This window comes from Salvelinus alpinus, chromosome 4 (genome assembly GCF_045679555.1).
Source record: "Salvelinus alpinus chromosome 4, SLU_Salpinus.1, whole genome shotgun sequence".
Lineage (NCBI taxonomy): Eukaryota > Metazoa > Chordata > Actinopteri > Salmoniformes > Salmonidae > Salvelinus > Salvelinus alpinus.
In genome coordinates, this window is record NC_092089.1 from 24887413 (window position 1) to 24908848 (window position 21436).

The 21436-nt window shown below is 47.3% G+C and overlaps 1 protein-coding gene across 2 annotated transcripts in view; it reads right to left on the reverse strand.

The window, feature by feature from the left end:
- The window catches only part of LOC139573117 (serine/threonine-protein kinase ULK4-like), a 124478-nt gene that overhangs the window by 72539 nt on the left and 30503 nt on the right, over positions 1 to 21436 (reverse strand). For both annotated transcript variants that reach the window (XM_071396223.1, XM_071396222.1), the window contains exon 6: positions 15324 to 15490. In XM_071396223.1, coding sequence (XP_071252324.1) covers positions 15324 to 15490 — 167 coding nt within the window. The remainder of the gene's footprint in view (positions 1 to 15323; positions 15491 to 21436) is intronic.

Genomic DNA, 21436 nt, shown 5'->3' on the forward strand with positions numbered 1-21436 from the left:
GTCGGCTCTGTGCTTTAACTCAGGATCTGTGTGTAGTTAATCCGACCCTCTCTGCCTAGTCGTCGCCATTTTTACCTGTTGTTGCTGTGTTAGACTAGCACCCTGTTATTGCTGCTGTTATCTTACCTGTTGTTTTAGCTAGCTCTCCCAATCAAGACCTGCAATCACTTTATGCCTTATTGTATGTCTCTCTCAAATATCAATATGCCTTGCATACTGTTGTTCAGGCTAGTTTTCATTATCATTGTTTTGGTTTGCAATGGACCCTGTAATTCCACTCTCCGTACCTCTGATACCCCCTTTGTCCCACCCCCCACACATGCGGTGACCTCACCCATTGAGACCAGCATGTCCAGAGATACAACCTCTCTTATCATCACCCAGTGCCTGGGCTTGCCTCCGCTGTACCCGCGCCCCTCCATACCCCTGTCTGCACATTATGCCCAGAATCTATTCTACCACGCCCATAAATCTGCTCCTTTTATTCTTTGTCCCCAACGCTCTAGGCGACCAGTTTTGATAGCCTTTAGCCGCACCCTCATCCTACTACTCCTCTGTTCCTCGGGTGATGTGGAGGTAAACCCAGGCCCTGCATGTCCCCAGTCACCCTCATTTGTTGACTTCTGCGATCGAAAAAGCCTTGGCCTCATGCATGTCAACATCAGAAGCCTCCTCCCTAAGTTTGCCTTACTCACCGCTTTAGCACACTCTGCCAATCCTGATGTCCTTGCCGTGTCCGAATCCTGGCTTAGGAAGGCCACCAAAAATTCTGAGATTTCCATACCCAACTATAACACTTTCCGTCAAGATAGAACTGCCAAAGGGGGAGGAGTTGCAATCTACTGCAGAGATAGCCTGCAAAGTTCTGTCATACTTTCCAGGTCTATGCCCAAACAGTTCGAACTTCTAATTTTAAAAATTAATCTCTCCAGAAATAAGTCTCTCACTGTTGCCGCCTGCTACCGACCCCCCTCAGCTCCCAGCTGTGCCCTGGACACCATCTGTGAATTGATCGCTCCCCATCTAGCAGAGTTTGTTCTGTTAGGTGACCTAAACTGGGATATGCTTAACACCCCGGCAGTCCTACAATCCAAGCTTGATGCCCTCAATCTCACACAAATCATCAAGGAACCCACCAGGTACAACCCTAAATCCGTAAACATGGGCACCCTAATAGACATTATCCTGACCAACCTGCCCTCCAAATACACCTCTGCTGTCTTCAATCAAGATCTCAGCGATCACTGCCTCATTGCCTGTATCCGCCACGGGTCCGCGGTCAAACGACCACCCCTCATCACTGTCAAACGCTCCCTAAAACACTTCTGCGAGCAGGCCTTTCTAATCGACCTGGCCCGGGTACCCTGGAAGGATATTGACCTCATCCCGTCAGTTGAGGATGCCTGGTCATTCTTTAAATGTTACTTCCTCACCATATTAGACAAGCATGCTCCGTTCAAAAAATGCAGAACCAAGAACAGATATAGCCCTTGGTTCACTCCAGACCTGACTGCCCTCGACCAGCACAAAAACATCCTGTGGCGAACTGCAATAGCATCGAAGAGCCCCCGCGATATGCAACTGTTCAGGGAAGTCAGGAACCAATACACGCAGTCAGTCAGGAAAGCAAAGGCCAGCTTTTTCAAGCAGAAATTCGCATCCTGTAGCTCTAACTCCAAAAAGTTCTGGGATACTGTAAAGTCCATGGAGAACAAGAGCACCTCCTCCCAGCTGCCCACTGCACTGAGGCTAGGTAACACGGTCACCACCGATAAATCCGTGATAATCGAAGACTTCAACAAGCATTTCTCAATGGCTGGCCATGCCTTCCTCCTGGCGACTCCAACCTTGGCCAACAGCCCCGCCCCCCCCCGCTGCTACTCGCCCAAGCCTCCCCAGCTTCTCCTTTACCCAAATCCAGATAGCAGATGTTCTGAAAGAGCTGGAAAACCTGGACCCATACAAATCAGCTGGGCTTGACAATCTGGACCCCCTATTTCTGAAACTGTCCGCCGCCATTGTCGCACCCCCTATTACCAGCCTGTTCAACCTCTCCTTCGTATCATCTGAGATCCCCAAGGATTGGAAAGCTGCCGCGGTCATCCCCCTCTTCAAAGGGGGAGACACCCTGGACCCAAACTGTTACAGACCTATATCCATCCTGCCCTGCCTATCTAAGGTCTTCGAAAGCCAAGTCAACAAACAGATCACTGACCATCTCGAATCCCACCGTACCTTCTCCGCTGTGCAATCCGGTTTCCGAGCCGGTCACGGGTGCACCTCAGCCACGCTCAAGGTACTAAACGACATCATAACCGCCATCGATAAAAGACATTACTGTGCAGCCGTCTTCATCGACCTGGCCAAGGCTTTCGACTCTGTCAATCACCATATTCTTATCGGCAGACTCAGTAGCCTCGGTTTTTCTAATGACTGCCTTGCCTGGTTCACCAACTACTTTGCAGACAGAGTTCAGTGTGTCAAATCGGAGGGCATGTTGTCCGGTCCTCTGGCAGTCTCTATGGGGGTACCACAGGGTTCAATTCTCGGGCCGACTCTTTTCTCTGTATACATCAATGATGTTGCTCTTGCTGCGGGCGATTCCCTGATCCACCTCTACGCAGACGACACCATTCTATATACTTCCGGCCCTTCCTTGGACACTGTGCTATCTAACCTCCAAACGAGCTTCAATTCCATACAACACTCCTTCCGTGGCCTCCAACTGCTCTTAAACGCTAGTAAAACCAAATGCATGCTTTTCAACCGTTCGCTGCCTGCACCCGCACGCCCGACTAGCATCACCACCCTGGACGGTTCCGACCTAGAATATGTGGACATCTATAAGTACCTAGGTGTCTGGCTAGACTGCAAACTCTCCTTCCAGACTCATATCAAACATCTCCAATCCAAAATCAAATCAAGAATCGGCTTTCTATTCCGCAACAAAGCCTCCTTCACTCACGCCGCCAAACTTACCCTAGTAAAACTGACTATCCTACCGATCCTCGACTTCGGCGATGTCATCTACAAAATAGCTTCCAACACTCTACTCAGCAAACTGGATGCAGTTTATCACAGTGCCATTCGTTTTGTTACTAAAGCACCTTATACGACCCACCACTGCGACCTGTATGCCCTAGTCGGCTGGCCCTCGCTACATGTTCGTCGTCAGACCCACTGGCTCCAGGTCATCTACAAGGCTATGCTAGGTAAAGTGCCGCCTTATCTCAGTTCACTGGTCACGATGGCTACACCCACCCGCAGCACGCGCTCCAGCAGGTGTATCTCACTGATCATCCCTAAAGCTAAAACCTCATTTGGACGCCTTTCCTTCCAGTTCTCTGCTGCCTGCGACTGGAACGAATTGCAAAAATCTCTGAAGTTGGAGACTTTTATCTCCCTCAACAACTTTAAAAATCTGCTATCCGAGCAGCTAACCGATCGCTGCAGCTGTACATAGTCCATCTGTAAACTACCCACCCAATTTACCTACCTCACCCCCCATACTGCTTTTATTTATTTACTTTTCTGCTCTTTTGCACACCAGTATCTCTTCTTGCACATGTTCATCTGATGATTTATCACTCCAGTGTTAATCTGCTAAATTGTAATTATTCGATTTATTGCCTACCTCATGCCTTTTGCACACATTGTATATAGATTCTCTTTTTTTCTACCATGTTATTGACTTGTTTATTGTTTACTCCATGTGTAACTCTGTGTTGTCTGTTCACACTGCTATGCTTTATCTTGGCCAGGTCGCAGTTGCAAATGAGAACTTGTTCTCAACTAGCCTACCTGGTTAAATAAAGGTGAAATAAATAAAAATAAAATAAAGTTGTTTTCCCCTCCTCAATCTTAACACAATGCCCCATAATGATGGGTGGGGATGATCTAGATTCCAAGATGGCTTAGCAGTTCAGACGTAATTTCTGTTTCGTATTGTCGTGTCCTGTATATATATATATTTACACCTTTCTTCGCATATCTTTTATATATTTTATTATCCAAGAACTCAACTACAAAAGCTTTCCTGCAAAAGCTTTCCTGCAACCCGCTTCACCAATTACAAAAAGGTATTATTTACCTCAAATCTGAAAATCCACCGTGGAAGCTAGCCAGGGGCTAATTCAGAAGCTAGCCAGAAAGCTAACCAGAAGCTATCCGATAGCTAGCCAGAAGCTAATCTGTAGCTGCCCAGAAATTAGCCGGTCTGCTGGCTAGCGTTGGTGTCTCAGCTGCCCACGTTTTGTGGTCATCAGCTATTCCTTTAGCTCGATAATCTACCGGCACTTTTGTGCAACGCGACTCGGACCGGAGCATTCCGGGACTTTTTTTTCTCTCAGTTTCCCCGGATTTCAGCCGCAGGCTCTGGACATTTGCAGCTAGCTAGCTGCAAACCGTGTGACTATTGGCTTACGTCGATCCCGGAGCAAACTCAAATCATTCCGGAGCTAGCCAGCTGAGGAGTTCCATCAGCCATTCCTGGGCTACAGTCACCTATCCGGACCCGTTTTTTTTTGTTTTGTTGTTGCTGCAGATACGGAGCCCCACCGGGCCTTCACGACTGACTGCCGACGTTATCTGCCCGAGGGAGTTATCCAACTGGCACCTCCGTCCCGACGTTACCTGAACGCTCATCTGGGGCCCGCTAACCGTTAGCTGTCTTATCGGCTGCTATCTGAATAAGTATATCGGACAATTATTATTATTTTTTATTGTTTTTATTGTTTTCTTGGGTCACTATATCTATTTTGCCAATTTGGATTGATCCCCTCTACCACACGGAACCCCACTAACCTACCGACGGAAACGCACGAGGTATCTACAAATAGACTTCCATACTATGCTATCTCGCTACCGATAGCCATCTACCCGGCCAGCTGTCTGGATCGCCGTGACCCCAACCAACCTCTACTCACTGGACCCTTATTGATCACTCGATTAAGCATGCCTCTCCTTAATGTAAATATGCCTTGTCCATTGCTGTTCTGGTTAGTGTTTATTGGCTTATTTCACTGTAGAGCCTCTAGCCCTGCTCACTATACCATATCCAACCTCACAGTTCCACCACCCACATATGCGATGACATCACCTGGTTTCAATGATGTTTCTAGAGACAATATCTCTCTCATCATCACTCAATACCTAGGTTTACCTCCACTGTATTCACATCCTACCATACCTTTGTCTGTACATTATTCCTTTAAGCTATTTTATCGCCCCCAGAAACTTCCTTTTACTCTCTGCTCTAGAAGTTCTAGACGACCAATTCTCATAGCTTTTAGCCGTACCCTTATCCTACTCCTCCTCTGTTCCTCTGGTGATGTAGAGGTGAATCCAGGCCCTGCAGTACCTAGCTCCACTCCTATTCCCCAGGCGCTCTCTTTTGATGACTTCTGTAACCGTAATAGCCTTGGCTTCATGCATGTTAACATTAGAAGCCTCCTCCCTAAGTTTGTTTTGTTCACTGCTTTAGCACACTCTGCCAACCCGGATGTTTTAGCCGTGTCTGAATCCTGGCTTAGAAAGACCACCAAAAATTCTGACATTTTCATCCCCAACTACAAGATTTTCAGACAAGATAGAACGGCCAAAGGGGGCGGTGTTGCAATCTATTGCAAAGATTGCCTGCAGAGTTCTGTTTTACTATCCAGGTCTGTTCCCAAACAATTTGAACTTCTACTTTTAAAAATCCACCTCTCTAAAAACAAGTCTCTCACCGTTGCCGCCTGCTATAGACCACCCTCTGCCCCCAGCTGTGCTCTGGACACTATATGTGAACTGATTGCCCCCCATCTATCTTCAGAGCTCGTGCTGCTAGGCGACCTAAATTTTAACATGCTTAACACCCCAGCCACCCTACAATCTAAGCTTGATGCCCTCAATCTCACACAAATTATCAATGAACCTACCAGGTACCACCCCAATTCCGTAAACACGGGTACCCTCATAGATATCATCCTAACAAACTTGCCCTCCAAATACACCTCTGCTGTTTTCAACCAAGATCTCAGCGATCACTGCCTCATTGCCTGCATCCGTAATGGGTCAGCGGTCAAACGACCTCCACTCATCACTGTCAAACGCTCCCTGAAACACTTCAGCGAGCAGGCCTTTCTAATCGACCTGGCCGAGGTATCCTGGAAGGATATTGATCTCATCCCGTCAGTAGAGGATGCCTGGACATTTTTTTAAAATGCCTTCCTCACCATCTTGAATAAGCATGCCCCATTCAAGAAATTTAGAACCAGGAACAGATATAGCCCTTGGTTCTCTCCTGACCTGACTGCCCTTAACCAACAGAAAAACATCCTATGGCGTTCTGCATTAGCATCGAACAGCCCCCGTGATATGCAACTTTTCAGGGAAGCTAGAAACCAGTATACACAGGCAGTTAGAAAAGCCAAGGCTAGCTTTTTCAAGTAGAAATTTGCTTCCTGCAACACAAATTCAAAAAAGTTCTGGGACACTGTAAAGTCCATGGAGAATAAGAACACCTCCTCCCAGCTTCCAACTGCTCTGAAGATAGGAAACACTGTCACCACCGACAAATCCACTATAATTGAGAATTTCAATAAGCATTTTTCTACGGCTGGCCATGCTTTCCACCTGGCTACCCCTACCCCGGACAACAGCACTGCCCTCCCCTCTGCTACTCGCCCAAGCCTTCCCCATTTCTCTTTCTCCCAAATACAGTCAGCTGATGTTCTAAAAGAGCTGCAAAATCTGGACCCTTACAAATCAGCCGGGCTAGATAATCTGGACCCTTTCTTTCTAAAACTATCTGCTGAAATTGTTGCCACCCCTATTACTAGCCTTTTCAACCTCTCTTTCGTGTCGTCTGAGATTCCCAAAGATTGGAAAGCAGCTGCGGTTATCCCCCTCTTCAAAGGGGGGGACACTCTTGACCCTAACAGCTACAGACCTATATCTATCCTACCCTGCCTTTCTAAGGTCTTCGAAAGCCAAGTCAACAAACAGATTACCGACCATTTCGAATCCCACCATACCTTCTCCGCTATGCAATCTGGTTTCAGAGCTGGTCATGGGTGCACCTCAGCCACGCTCAAGGTCATAAACGATATCTTAACCGCCATCGATAGGAAACAATACTGTGCAGCCGTATTCATTGACCTGGCCAAGGCTTTTGACTCTGTCAATCACCACATCCTCATCGGCAGACTCGACAGCCTTGGTTTCTCTAATGATTGCCTCGCCTGGTTCACCAACTACTTCTCTGATCGAGTTCAGTGTGTCAAATCGGAGGGTCTGTTGTCCGGGCCTCTGGCAGTCTCCATGGGGGTGCCACAGGGTTCAATTCTTGGACCGACTCTCTTCTCTGTATACATCAATGATGTCGCTCTTGCTGCTGGTGATTCTCTGATCCACCTCTACGCAGACGACACTATTTACATTTACATTTAAGTCATTTAGCAGACGCTCTTATCCAGAGCTATTCTGTATACTTCTGGCCCTTCTTTTGACACCGTGTTAACAACCCTCCAGGCGAGCTTCAATGCCATACAACTCTCCTTCCGTGGCCTCCAATTGCTCTTAAATACAAGTAAAACTAAATGCATGCTCTTCAACCGATCGCTGCCTGCACCTGCCCGCCTGTCCAACATCACTACTCTGGACGGCTCTGACTTAGAATATGTGGACAACTACAAATACCTAGGTGTCTGGTTAGACTGTAAACTCTCCTTCCAGACTCACATTAAACATCTCCAATCCAAAGTTAAATCTAGAATTGGCTTCCTATTCCGCAACAAAGCATCCTTCACTCATGCTGCCAAACATACCCTTGTAAAACTGACCATCCTACCAATCCTCGACTTCGGTGATGTCATTTACAAAATAGCCTCCAAAACCCTACTCAATAAATTGGATGCAGTCTATCACAGTGCCATCCGTTTTGTCACCAAAGCCCCATATACTACCCACCACTGCGACCTGTACACTCTCGTTGGCTGGCCCTCGCTTCATACTCGTCGCCAAACCCACTGGTTCCAGGTCATCTACAAGACCCTGCTAGGTAAAGTCCCCCCTTATCTCAGCTCGCTGGTCACCATAGCAACACCTACCTGTAGCACGCGCTCCAGCAGGTTTATCTCTCTGGTCACCCCCAAAACCAATTCTTCCTTTGGCCGTCTCTCCTTCCAGTTCTCTGCTGCCAATGACTGGAACGAACTACAAAAATCTCTGAAACTGGAAACACTTATCTCCCTCACTAGCTTTAAGCACCAGCTGTCAGAGCAGCTCATAGATTACTGCACCTGTACATAGCCCATCTATAATTTAGCCCAAACAACTACCTCTTTACCTACTGTATTTATTTATTTATTTTGCTCCTTTGCACCCCATTATTTCTGTCTCTACTTTGCGCTTTCTTCCACTGCAAACCAACCATTCCAGTGTTTTTAGTTTTTATTTTACTTGCTGTGTTGTATTTACTTCGCCACCATGGCCTTTTTATATTTTTATTTATTTATACATATATTTGTTTGCCTTCACCTCCCTTATCTCACCTCACTTGCTCACATTGTATATAGACTTATTTTTTTTCACTGTATCATTGACTATATGTTTGTTTTACTCCATGTGTAACTATGTGTTGTTGTATGTGTCGAACTGCTTTGCTTTATCTTGGCCAGGTCGCAATTGTAAATGAGAACGTGTTCTCAATTTGCCTACCTGGTTAAATAAAGGTTAAATAAAAAAATAAAAAAATGATGAAGCAAAAACAGGTTTTTATAAAATTTATAAAAAATAAAAAAACGGAAATATCACATTTACATAAGTATTCAGACCTTTTACTCAGTACTTGTTGAAGCACCTCAAGTCTTCTTGGGTATGAGGCTACAAGCTTGGTACAACTGTATTTGGGGAGTTTATCCCATTCTTCTCTGCAGATCCTCTCAAGCTCTGTTAGGTTAGGAAGGAGAGCGTCGCTGCACAGTTATTTTTTTGGTCTCTCCAGAGATGTTCAATCAGGTTCAAGTCCGGGCTCTGGCTGGGCCACTCAAGGACATTCAGAGACACTGTGAAGCATGGTGATGAGGTGTGATGGTGTGGGGGTGCTTTGCTAGGACCAAAAGGCTCCTCAACAGCTTCTACCTCCAAGCCATAAGACTGCTGAACAACTCCTAAAATCGCCACTGGACAATTTACATTGACCCCCCCTCCCTTTTGTACACTCACTGTTTGCTTGTTACCTGGGCATAGTCATTTCGCCCCCACCTACATGTACAGATTACCTCAACTAGCCTGTAGCCCCGCACACTGACTCGGTACCGGTGCCCCCTGTATATAGCCTCGTTATTGTTATTCTTATTGTGTTACTTTTTATTTTAGTCTACTTCGTAAAAATCTTCTTCTTGAACTGCACTGTTGGTTAAGGGCTTGTAAGTAAGCATTTCACGGTAAAGTCTACACTTGTTGTATTCGGCGCATGTGACAAATACAATTGGATTTGATTTGATTTTAAGTGCTGCATCAGATGACCTGGCCTCCACAATCACCCGACCTCAACCCAATCGAGATGGTTTGGGATGAGTTAGACCGCAGAGTGAAGGAAAACAGCCAACAAGTGCTCAGCATATGTGGGAACTCCTTCAAGACTGTTGGAAAAGCATTCCAGGTGAAGCTGGTTGAGAGAATGCCAAGAGTGTGCAAAGCTGTCATCAAGGCAAAGGGTGGCTACTTTGAAGAACTTAAAATATATTTAGATTTGTTTAAGACTTTATTCGTTACTAGATGATTCCATATGTGTTATTTCATAGTTTTGATGTCTTCACAATTATTCTACAATGTAGAAAATAGTAAAAATAAAGAAAAACCCTTGAATGAGTAGGTGTGTTCAAACTTTTGACTGGTACTGTAAATTGTGGCAGACTAGGGGGTTGGGTCAAAAGAGAACACCGGCGTGTTTCGATCGCTCCCTGAGCTCTTGCTTCTGGGCTGGGTCAAGGTCCTCATTGTTCGGGTCCACCACTGGTACCGTTGGCATCCTGGGTCTCGAGCTTAACACGGCAAGGCTGTCCTCTCGTGCCACTTCTTCAACAGGGACACGTGGTAAATCTGTTGGGGTTTCCGTCTCCCCGGCTGCCGTACGCGGTAATTGACAGTTCCCAGCTTCTCGCTCACCTCGTATGGCCCGTGCCATGTTGCCAGGAACTTACTTTCGGCCGTGGGGATTAAGACCAATACCCTGTCTCCCACCTGGAATTCTCGGGGCTGGGCTCTCCGATTGTAGACCTGGGCTTGGGCGCATTGGACCTTCTCCATATATTCCCTCACGACTGGCCATATGGCTGTCATCCGCTCCCTCATCGTCTCCACGTGCTCTACCACGCTGCGTAAGGGGGTCGGTTGGGCTTCCCACACCTCCTTGGCGAGGTCCAGTACGCCCCTTGGCCTCCTCCCGTAGAGGAGTTCGAAAGGGGAAAACCCAGTGGAGGACTGGGGTACTTCTCGAATTGAGAACATTAGGTGGTGTAGTAGCTGGTCCCAGTTCTTCCCGTCCTGCACGATGACCTTCCGCAGCATTTGTTTGAGCATTTTATTGAACCGCTCAACGAGCCCATCCGTCTGCGGGTGGAAGACGGAGGTCCGGTTCTGGTTGATCTGCAGGAGAGTACACAAATCTTTCATTAGGCGGGATATAAACTCAGTACCTTGGTCTTTCAGGATCTCGTTCGAGATGCACACCCGGCTAAAGAGGTGGAACAGCTCCCGGGCGATTCCCTTGGATACCGCCCGTATGGGAATGGCCTCAGGATACCGGGTGGCATAGTCCACTATTACCAGGATGTACCGGTGTCCTCGTGCTGTTTTTACCAGGGGTCCCACTATGTCCATGGCGATGCGTTCAAAGGGCACCCCGATGATCGGTAGGGGGACCAGTGGGTTTCGGAAGTGTGCCTTTGGGGCAGTCATTTGACACTCCGGGCAGCTGCAACAGTAATATTCCACGGCCCTCCTCATCCCGGGCCAGTGGAACCAGGCGGCGATCCGTTCCCGGGTCTCCTCCATTCCCAGGTGCACCCCCAACAGGTGGGCCAGCTGAAGAACGGTTCCCACGTACCGTCGGGGCAGCAACAATACCTCTTGAAGTTCCCCCTGTTGGCGCGACACCTGATACAAAAGGTTATTCTTGATTTGGAAATGGGGGTATCGCCAGTCACTCACCCCCGGAAGTAGCTGTCCATCCACCGCTATCACTTGGGCTGCGGCGGCTTTCAAGTTAGGATCCTCCCACTGGGCTGTCCCGAATTGTCCCCTCAGTTGGCCCCAAGGGGGTGTCTCGACTGGCCCCTCGAAATCGAGGAGGGGGAGTCTGGGCTCTTCCTCCCGTGGTTCCCTAGGCGGGTCGGGTTCCGGCACCCACTCCGACTCCGGACGCGTAGATACAGGTTGATCAACCGTTTGCTTCCGGGCCGCACAGGCGATAGGTCGTCCTCGCTCTCGTCTTCGCTCGGCTCGTACCTTCTTCCTCAGCTTGTGCCCCCACAGTGCCGCGGACAGTGGACAATCTTGTCCCAGTAGGAGAGGTACCCCACCATCATCTGGCAGTTCCCTTGTGTCGTCACGATGTTGGCTCATACGGTTGGATACCGCTTTGTGTCCCCGTGAACACAGGAAATGGACATCTCCCTACCACGTTCAGTATCCTGGTTCAGCAGGCTCGTGGTTACGAGGGTAACCATATTTCCGGAGTCTAATAGTGTCCGTGTCGTGTCCGTCAACCTTCACCGGGACCATGGGTGCAGTTGATTCGTGGTGTGCCCAACAGGAGGTGACGCAGTTCACTGCGTGACCCACCTCGCCTCCGGGGCTTGCTGATGGCATCGACTCCTCTCGAGCCGGGAAATTCCAGGCAGTGTGCCCCCGGGCGCCACACTCAAAACACCTTCTTTGGTCTCCATCTACCTGGGGTCGTCGGGCCCTACCCCAGCCGTCTCTCCACGGGTTTGCGGTCTCTTGGCCCTGCCAACTGTCGGTTCGGGGTACACAGCAGTGGGTCTGTCCTTCCGACTCCTCGAACAGGTCGCCGACTCGGCCCGGCTTCCACTCAGCAGGGCCTGAGTGTTCTGATGCGTCTCCACTGCTTCCAGGAAGCCCTCCAAGGTCTGGGGCGCACATAGACTCGCTGCCCTCTTCATGTCGTGGGGTAGTGCCCGTAGGAAGCAATCCAGGACCACTTTGTCTAGGATGGAGAGGGTGGATACATCGGTTAGGAGCCACCCCCTGGTGACTCGCAGTTGGTCGCTCATCTGGGCTCGGGGGGATGCGTCGGCTACGAACCTCCAGTCGTGGAATAGTTGAGCCCGATGGGCCAGGCTGTACCCGTAGCGGCTGAGTATCTCCCATTTGAGTCCGTCGTAGTTAGCCGCCTGTTTATCGTTCAGGTCCCAATACGCCTTCTGGGCATTCCCAGAGAGGAATGGGGCCAGTAGACTGGCCCACTTCTGCCTTGGCCATCCTTCCTGTAGTGCTGTCCGTTCAAATATACAGAGGTATACATACCCTACATTACTCATCTCATATGTATATACCGTACTCTATACCATCTACTGCACCTTGCCTATGCCGTTCTGTACCATCACTCATATATTTTTATGTACATATTCTTCATCCCTTTACACTTGTGTGTATAAGGTAGTTGTTGTGAAATTGTTAGGTTAGATTACTCGTTGGTTATTACTGCATTGTCGGAACTAGAAGCACAAGCATTTCCTTACACTCGCATTAACATCTGCTAACCATGTGTATGTGACAAATAACATTTGATTTGATTTGAGGTAGGTTTTGATGTCGTCATCTTCTGTTAGCTTGATTAAAAACTTGTTTGGATGTGATTCAGTAGACGCTCCTCCTTGTAGCTTCCTGATTTCCTCAATGAAGTGGACGTTTTGTAGCCACTGTTCCTCCAGCGTTCGTTCCTGAACCGCCTGTTGGGCTTGTTGGGCCCGGATGAACTGAGCTATCAACTCGTCCATGCTGATGCTGTGTAAACGTCAACCCTGATCTGACCACGTTATCAGAATGCCTGCATTCTCCACCACTTGTGGCAGACCAGGGGGTTGGGTCAAAACGTTTACACAGATCAGACACGGACAGAGTAGGATTAGCTCAGTTTCAAAGGTATTTATTAAAATAAAAGTCCAAAAGAAAAGAATAGGTCTCCCCCAAGAGACCCTCTCCAGGATACCGTCTTCTGGGCTCCGGGTCTTGCTGTATCCTGTGGGGATCAAAACTGAACTTCCTCCTGTTACCTCTGGTACCGTCCCCAACTATACGGGAGTCCTTTCCTCCCCCAGTCTCTTCCTTGTGTGCTGCCCTTCTGGCAACTTTATGCGACTTGTACAGTTGGTGAGCAATCAGCCCTTGATTACTCACCAATCCCCAATCAGCCCCAATTAGTCCTGGCCGGAGAGCCCGTCGAGACCTGGCACGTCCAGCAGATGGAGCCATCGCCTCGTGATGTATACTCCGTCTGTCACCAGGCCTTGACGAGTCTCCCCCTGGTGGCTGACCTGCTGTACGCCACAAATATAGCTACTTCCTCACTGTGAGTCACCTAGATGTGATAGGTGGACATTGAGTGCCCTACACACACTCAAGCCCTCCGCCAACGCACGCACACACGCACATACACGTAGAATCAGGAATTCCCCAGGACAGCTGTCTAGGCCCCTTACTTTTTCATTCTTTACTAATGACATGCCACTTGCAACATTATACACGTCAGCTACCACAGCGACTGAAATGATTGCAACACTTAACAAAGAGTTGCAGTTAGTTTCAGAATGGGTGGCAAGTAATAAGTCAATCCTAAATATTTCAAAAACTAAAAGCATTGTTTTTGGGACAAATCATTCACTAAACCTCAACTAAATCTTGTAATTAATAATGTGGAAATTGAGCAAGTTGAGGTGACTAATCTGCTTGGAGTAACCCTGGATTGTAAACTGTCATGGTCAAAACATATTGATACAACAGTAGCTAAGATGGGGAGAAGTCTGTCCATAATAAAGTGCTGCTCTGTCTTCTTAACAGCACTATCAACAAGGCAGGTCCTACAGGCCCTAGATTTGTCGCACCTAGACTACTGTTCAGTCGTGTAGGTCAGGTGCCACAAAGAGGGACTTAGGAAAATTACAATTGGCTCAGAACAGGGCAGCACGGCTGGCCCTTAAAAGTACATAGGGAGCTAACATTAATGATATGCATGTCAATCACTCATGGCTCAAAGTGGAGGAGAGATCGACTTCATCACTACTTGTTTTTGTAAGAAGTATTGACTAATGGGGATCCCTAACACACACACACACACACACACACACACACACACACACACACACACACACACACACACACACACACACACACACACACACACACACACACACACACACACACACACACACACACACACACACACACACACACACTTCACCAGCCTGTTCAAAAATAGATTATGGATACAGGTAGGGTTGCACGATATGGGCCAAAAATCAAATTGCGATTTTCTTACCAAATATTGCGATTGCGATTTTCTTACCAAATATTGCGATTTGACATGCGATATACACCAAAACCCTTGAGTGAACTGTTGGAATCATAGAAATAGAATGATTTATATTAAGACGCAAAGTGAAAAGCAGCATCGTTCTTGTTAGAAACAATCTGTTGACTGCAATGACCTAACAGAGCAGCATGCAAACATAGAACGACTCTAACAGGAAGGAGGAGGAGCTGTGCAAACATTGAACGACTCTAACAGGAAGGAGGAGGAGCTGTGCAAACATAGAACGACTCTAACAGGAAGGAGGAGGAGCTGTGCAAACATAGAACGACTCTAACAGGAAGGAGGAGCTGTGCAAACATAGAACGACTCTAACAGGAAGGAGGAGGAGCTGTGCAAACATAGAACGACTCTAACAGGAAGGAGGAGGATCTGTGCAAACATAGAACGACTCTAACAGGAAGGAGGAGGAGCTGTGCAAACATAGAACGACTCTAACAGGAAGGAGGAGGAGCTGTGCAAACATAGAACGACTCTAACAGGAAGGAGGAGGAGCTGTGCGGCTTGAGTGACAGGGGGCGGGGCTTGGTATGTGTGGGAAGCAGCCCCAAGAGAAAGGGAGAGAGACGACAAACAGAATAAACGATGAAAACAGACGTTACACGCGGCTGAGTGGTGCTTCAAGGTATTGCATGCAATATGGATCTCTTGCGAAATGGATATTGCACATGATTCCGATGTGAAGTGGAGTAATTGTGCAGCCCTGGATACTGTACGTTTAGCATACCTGGAGTGCAATGCGCACCACTCTGGATGTGCTGGTCAGTACATTGTGCAGAGTGTCCAGTAGAGACAACAGGAGATCATGGCTACTCTTCCTCCCAGGCCTCTCCTCTCTCTCCACGTACAGGATGGCTGCCTTGCTGAAGACACTGCAGATCACCTCCACCAGACCTGAGTAAAACACAACACACACAGCATGAAGGATGACCACACCTGAATAAACAACAACACACACAGCATGAAGGATGACCAGACCTGAGTAAATCACAACACACACAGCATGAAGGATGACCAGACCTGAGTAAATCACAACACACACAGCATGAAGGATGACCAGACCTGAGTAAAACACAACACACACAGCATGAAGGATGACCAGACCTGAGTAAAACACAACACACACAGCATGAAGGATGACCAGACCTGAGTAAAACACAACACACACAGCATGAAGGATGACCAGACCTGAGTAAAACACAACACACACAGCATGAAGGATGACCAGACCTGAGTAAAACACAACACACACAGCATGAAGGATGACCAGACCTGAATAAAACACAACACACACAGCATGAAGGATGACCAGACCTGAGTAAAACACAACACACACAGCATGAAGGATGAAGGATGACCAGACCTGAGTAAAACACAACACACACAGCATGAAGGATGACCAGACCTGAATAAAACACAACACACACAGCATGAAGGATGACCAGACCTGAGTAAAACACAACACACACAGCATGAAGGATGACCAGACCTGAATAAAACACAACACACACAGGATGAAGGATGACCAGACCTGAGTAAAACACAACACATACAGCATGAAGGATGACCAGACCTGAGTAAAACACAACACACACAGCATAAAGGATGACCAGACCTGAGTAAAACACAACACACACAGCATGAAGGATGACCAGACGTGAATAAAACACAACACACACAGCATAAAGGATGACCAGACCTGAGTAAAACACAACACACACAGCATGAAGGATGAAGGATGACCAGACCTGAGTAAAACACAACACACACAGCATGAAGGATGACCAGACCTGAATAAAACACAACACACACAGCATGAAGGATGACCAGACCTGAATAAAACACAACACACAGCATGAAGGATGACCAGACCTGAGTAAAACACAACACACACAAGATGAAGAGGATCAAACAAGGGATGTGTCCCAAATAGCATCATATTCCCTATATAGTGCACTACTTTGACCAGAGCCCTATGGGAATAGGGTGCCATTTGGAACACAGACAAGAGACTTTAGCTGGTCCCAGAGGACATAAATACCAAGAACCAATGGCTCCACCACACAGAGTTTTAAAGTACAAGCTGGTGTTTTACAAGGCCTCAATACAACTCACTCTACTTAAAGTGAAGTTGCACTTCTCTTCCATTGATGAAGTACATAAACCAGTTTCAGGCCTTGAGAGAAGGCCCTTTATGATACATCACAGAGAGTAGCTCTCTCTGACTGATGGGCTACTTCCTCCAGTATGATCTATACAGGATATTAGATCATATATAAACCTCAAGATGCTGCCATTGGTAGCAAAATTATGCTAGAAAATAGACTAATAATGACAGAAAACGTAAATGCGAACTGGGTGCTTTTTGCACATGGAGGATGCCCCTCCAGACATTCTGTATGATACAGTTATATCACTGAGTTACAAATCATACTTCTCCTCCATCCCAATTACTACAGAAAGATATCATCTCTTTCCGCTGACACAAAACCTTTGCCTTCTCCTGTCTAGTGCTTTATTTGCCATGCCTTGTTGAAATATTAAGAGTGTATGAACAATCTGCTTCGTCTTTAAAGACAGAATAACCTTTTCAGACAGTTTCTCAAGAGCGCTCTTCTCTGTCTGACCGGTCACCCCGGATCACGGCAGCTAGTCGAACCCTGTGCTGCCATCTGAGAGCAACGCTCTCTCCACAATAAACACCTGTCTTCAGTGGAACCATCCGGCTTTGAATAGATAGGTACACCTACCAAGGGAGAATGACAGTGATAATATGATACATCATTATGTGTCATCTGGAATACAAAGAGCAGCAGATTTCACCTTGACAAAAATCACCTAACAACAATAAACCATGCAGTCAAAAAAAACTCCCAGTTATACATAAATAAAATGTGAAGGACGGTACAAAAATCCTCAGAAAATAACTAGGCTTAAATATATTCCGAATAGATTTGCCTCAGAAAAATTTACTCAATGTTGGGCAGATATTGTCTGATTGCTCAACAAACTGGCTACGGCAGGACGGCTGCATTAGTGCTGCTTCAGAGGAAATGATGAAAGGAACAGAGAGAGAGAGAGGGAGAGAGTGAAATAAAGAGAGAGAAGGGGGAGAGTGAAATAGAGAGAGGGGGAGAGTGAGCGAGAGGAGACAGAGAAAGGCATACAGACGGACAGAGTGCCAGTGAGAGTGGCGTCCATATTCAATGTACTGTGGAGAACCATTCTGATGAATAATATCCTGATGATGAATAATAATACAAAACAGTCTTCAACAACGCTCCTCTTCCTATAGGAAGGCTCTTCTTTAATAAGAGTGTTTTTTGCTTTTGTATTTTTGCTTTTTACCCCAATTATGTGATATCAAATTGGTAGTTACAGTCTTGTCCCATTGCTGCAACTCCCGGACTCGGGACAGGCGAAGGTCGAGAGCCATGCGTCCTCCGAAACACGACCCGCCAAGCCGCACTGCTTCTTGACACAATGCCTGCTTAACCCGGAAGCCACCGCACCAATGTGTCGGAGCAAACACCGTACACCTGGCGACCGTGTCAGCGTATTGTTACGGATACAGGTATCCTGGGGGGTATTTGTATTTCTCCTCTGTCCTAGTAACAGGTGACAGTCATCAGTCGCATCAATCTGAAGACACACCTCCTCCTGTTTCCCTTACCCAATCACATCCCTTTTCCCTTGGTTTATAAACCCAGTCAGTAGTTTTCCCAGTGTCTCTCTCTCTCCCTCTCCCTCTGGATTTGCTGAAGACCACATATTCTTTCATACCCCAAAGTTTAGTTGTCTGTTATCATGTGAGTATGTACTGCTGTTGTGTATTATTGTTGGTTGGTTGGTGGCAAAGGGGGATAACCAGCCAAGTCGCCCTTGGGCGAATAAATACCCTAGTTAGAACTGGGCAGACCGCCCACTGTATTTTATTGGTTAGTTAGCTAGCTGTTCTTTACCCAGTAAGTCTAGCTTAGGGGTTTTGGGATATTTATGATTTCTTTCCTTGGGTCCAGCTCAGCCCCATTTTCCCACACCCCATTACCGTGTGTTTGACAATAAACCTAAAGTGTTTGATGGTAGGTTTAGGTTGTCTGTGGATTTCTTTTAGTTGTCACTGTTCCTTTTCACTGTTGTGATTTGCATGAGATATGTTACGGGTCTCGTTTCCCTCCCCCCTAGACTGCTGGGAAAAGGGGGTTCGTAACAGTGCACTCCACCCGGCCCGCCACAGGAGTCGCTAGACAGCGATGGGACAAGGACATCCCGGCCGGCCAAACCCTCCCCTAACCCGGACGACGTTGGGCCAATTGTGAGCCGCCTCATCGGTCTCCCGGTCGCAGCCGGCTGAGACACAGCCTGGGATCAAATCCGGGTCTGCGATGCAGTGCCTTAGACCGCTGAGCCACTCGGGAGGCCTTTAAGAGTGTCTTTTACCTGGAAATGGGAGGGGTTATAACCATGCTAATGAGAGTACCTGACAACAACCCTTCTGCCTGCCTGCCTGTCTATCGGTTTGTCTGTCTGTCTATCTGCATGTCTTCCTGTCTGCCTGTCTGTCTGTCCGTATAGCTATCTGCCTGCCTGCTGAGAAACACACAAAGGCCGTACTAGAGAATGAAGGGCTCGCTGGAAAAGGTCTGTGTGGGTAGAGTACAAATGTGTGTGTGTGGCTATATTCAAGCCTCTCCATGAACGACAAGGTTATTCTGGAAGTGCTGTGTTTTGACTGTGTGGTGACCTGAGGCAGCAAGACTGTTTATCTGTGTTTACCACTCCAGGCTTTTTGGAAGGAGACATTTGTCAGTGTTTCTGTTTTTCTTTCTCTCTCTCTCTGTCTCTCTCTCTGTCTCTCTCTCTCTCTCTCTCTCTCTCTCTCTCTCTCTCACTCTGCATTTCTGAAGATAACTCAGAAATATCTCCACAATGCCTTGCATTATGCCACGGACAATATAATTACTGTGGTGAATGGCCTAAACACCAGGCAGAAAAGCAGACAGGCGGGACATTGTCCTTTACAGTTCAGCTATCCAGATCTCAACAGAAAGCTTCAGTTGCCATAGTGAAACGTAATAGGATGAATGGCTCGCAACAATTAAATGACTGTAGGTCTGAATAAACCCCTCAGAGAAACAGATACTTGACTGTAGGTCTGAATAAACCCCTCAGAGAAACAGATACTTGACTGTAGGTCTGAATAAATCCCTCAGAGAAACAGATACTTGACTGTAGGTCTGAATAAACCCCTCAGAGAAACAGATACTTGACTGTAGGTCTGAATAAACCCCTCAGAGAAACAGATACTTTGTGCAGTGTATACAATATACACAGAGTGTATAAAACATTAGGAACACCTTCCTAATATTGAGTTACACCCTCTTTTGCCCTCAGAATAGCCTCAATTCGTCGGGGAATGGACTCTACAAGGTGTTGAAAGCGTTTCACAGGGATGCTGGCCCATGTTGACTCCAATGCTTCCCACAGTTGTCAAGTTGGCTGGATGTCCTTTGGGTTTTGGACCATTCTTGATACACATGGGAAACTGTTGAGCATGAAAAACTCTGCAGCTTTGCAGTTCTTTACAAACTCAAACCGGTGCGCCTGGCAACTACTACCATACTCCATTCAAAGGTACTTAAATATTTTGTCTAGCCCATTCACCCTCTGAATGGCGCACATACACAATCCATGTCTCAATTGACTCAAGACTTAAAAATCCTTCTTTAACCCATGTCCTTCCCTTCATCTACACTGACTCAAATGGATTTAACAAGTGGCATCAATAAGGGATCATAGCTTTCACCTGGTCAGTCTGTCATGGAAAGACACTCAGTGTATTAAAACACAACAAGCAGACTGGCTGTTGTGCTGCTACTCTACTTCCTCGTGCTTGGCTCCGCACGGCACTACACAGCACTCCCAGGGGTCCCTTATCTCCACACTGGCCAATTAGAAAACTCATCTCATCCACTCACCGGCTGTCTCTCTCTCTCACACACACAACCGGCCCTGCCGCGTTCGTCCACTCTCCCTCAGTCTCTCGGTCTCTCTCTCTCTCTTAAAAGAAGCCAATTATACCAGTTTTCCCCTGCCTGCGTTTTCGTGAGCCTGATCTGGAGTGGGCCACTAGCACAGCCAGAGACGGAGACAGAGAGAGGAGAGCTGCTAGAGATAGCTCTAATTACCAGGGTTATATTTAGTGCTGGGTCAACACATTCCTCAAAAAAGGACCTGATTGGTGCATAATGATGCTGACTTCATAAAGTCACTCGCAAGTGACCCCCCTCTAATGAGAAGGGTAAAGGAGGAAAGAGAGGAAGTCGCCCCCTATTTTGAAGGACGAACGTCGAGCCCTGGAGTGGAAGTGGTATTCCTATTGGTTGACAGGGGGAGGTGGGGGGCGGGGAGCGGGGCTTTTGTTGACAGACTGAGGGGTTTCCTCTTTCCTGTTCTGCTAGGTAGCAATTACAGCCAGGGACCTGAAAGCTTTCTGACACTCACACCTATAATTCACAGGGCCCCAGCCCCGCGCTCCAGCATGATGCAACATGCAGACAAAATACAGTTACTGACACAAACAGAGGTACGAACCGTTTGACACACCTGCAAAACTCCACCACACCACAGAGTTGACTCTCCCGTAGCTAACAGCTAACCCATTTCCATAGCATTCTGAATACATTCTCCACTGAGCAGGTGCTACATGTTGTGCTGCTCCACAGTAATATAATGAGTAACCATTCAACATTGTCACTATGCAGCAGAAGCATTCAGTCAGTATAAGTGGAGCCAAAACAAAGGTTCATTCTGTACTGATAATCCTCCCACTCACCTAAT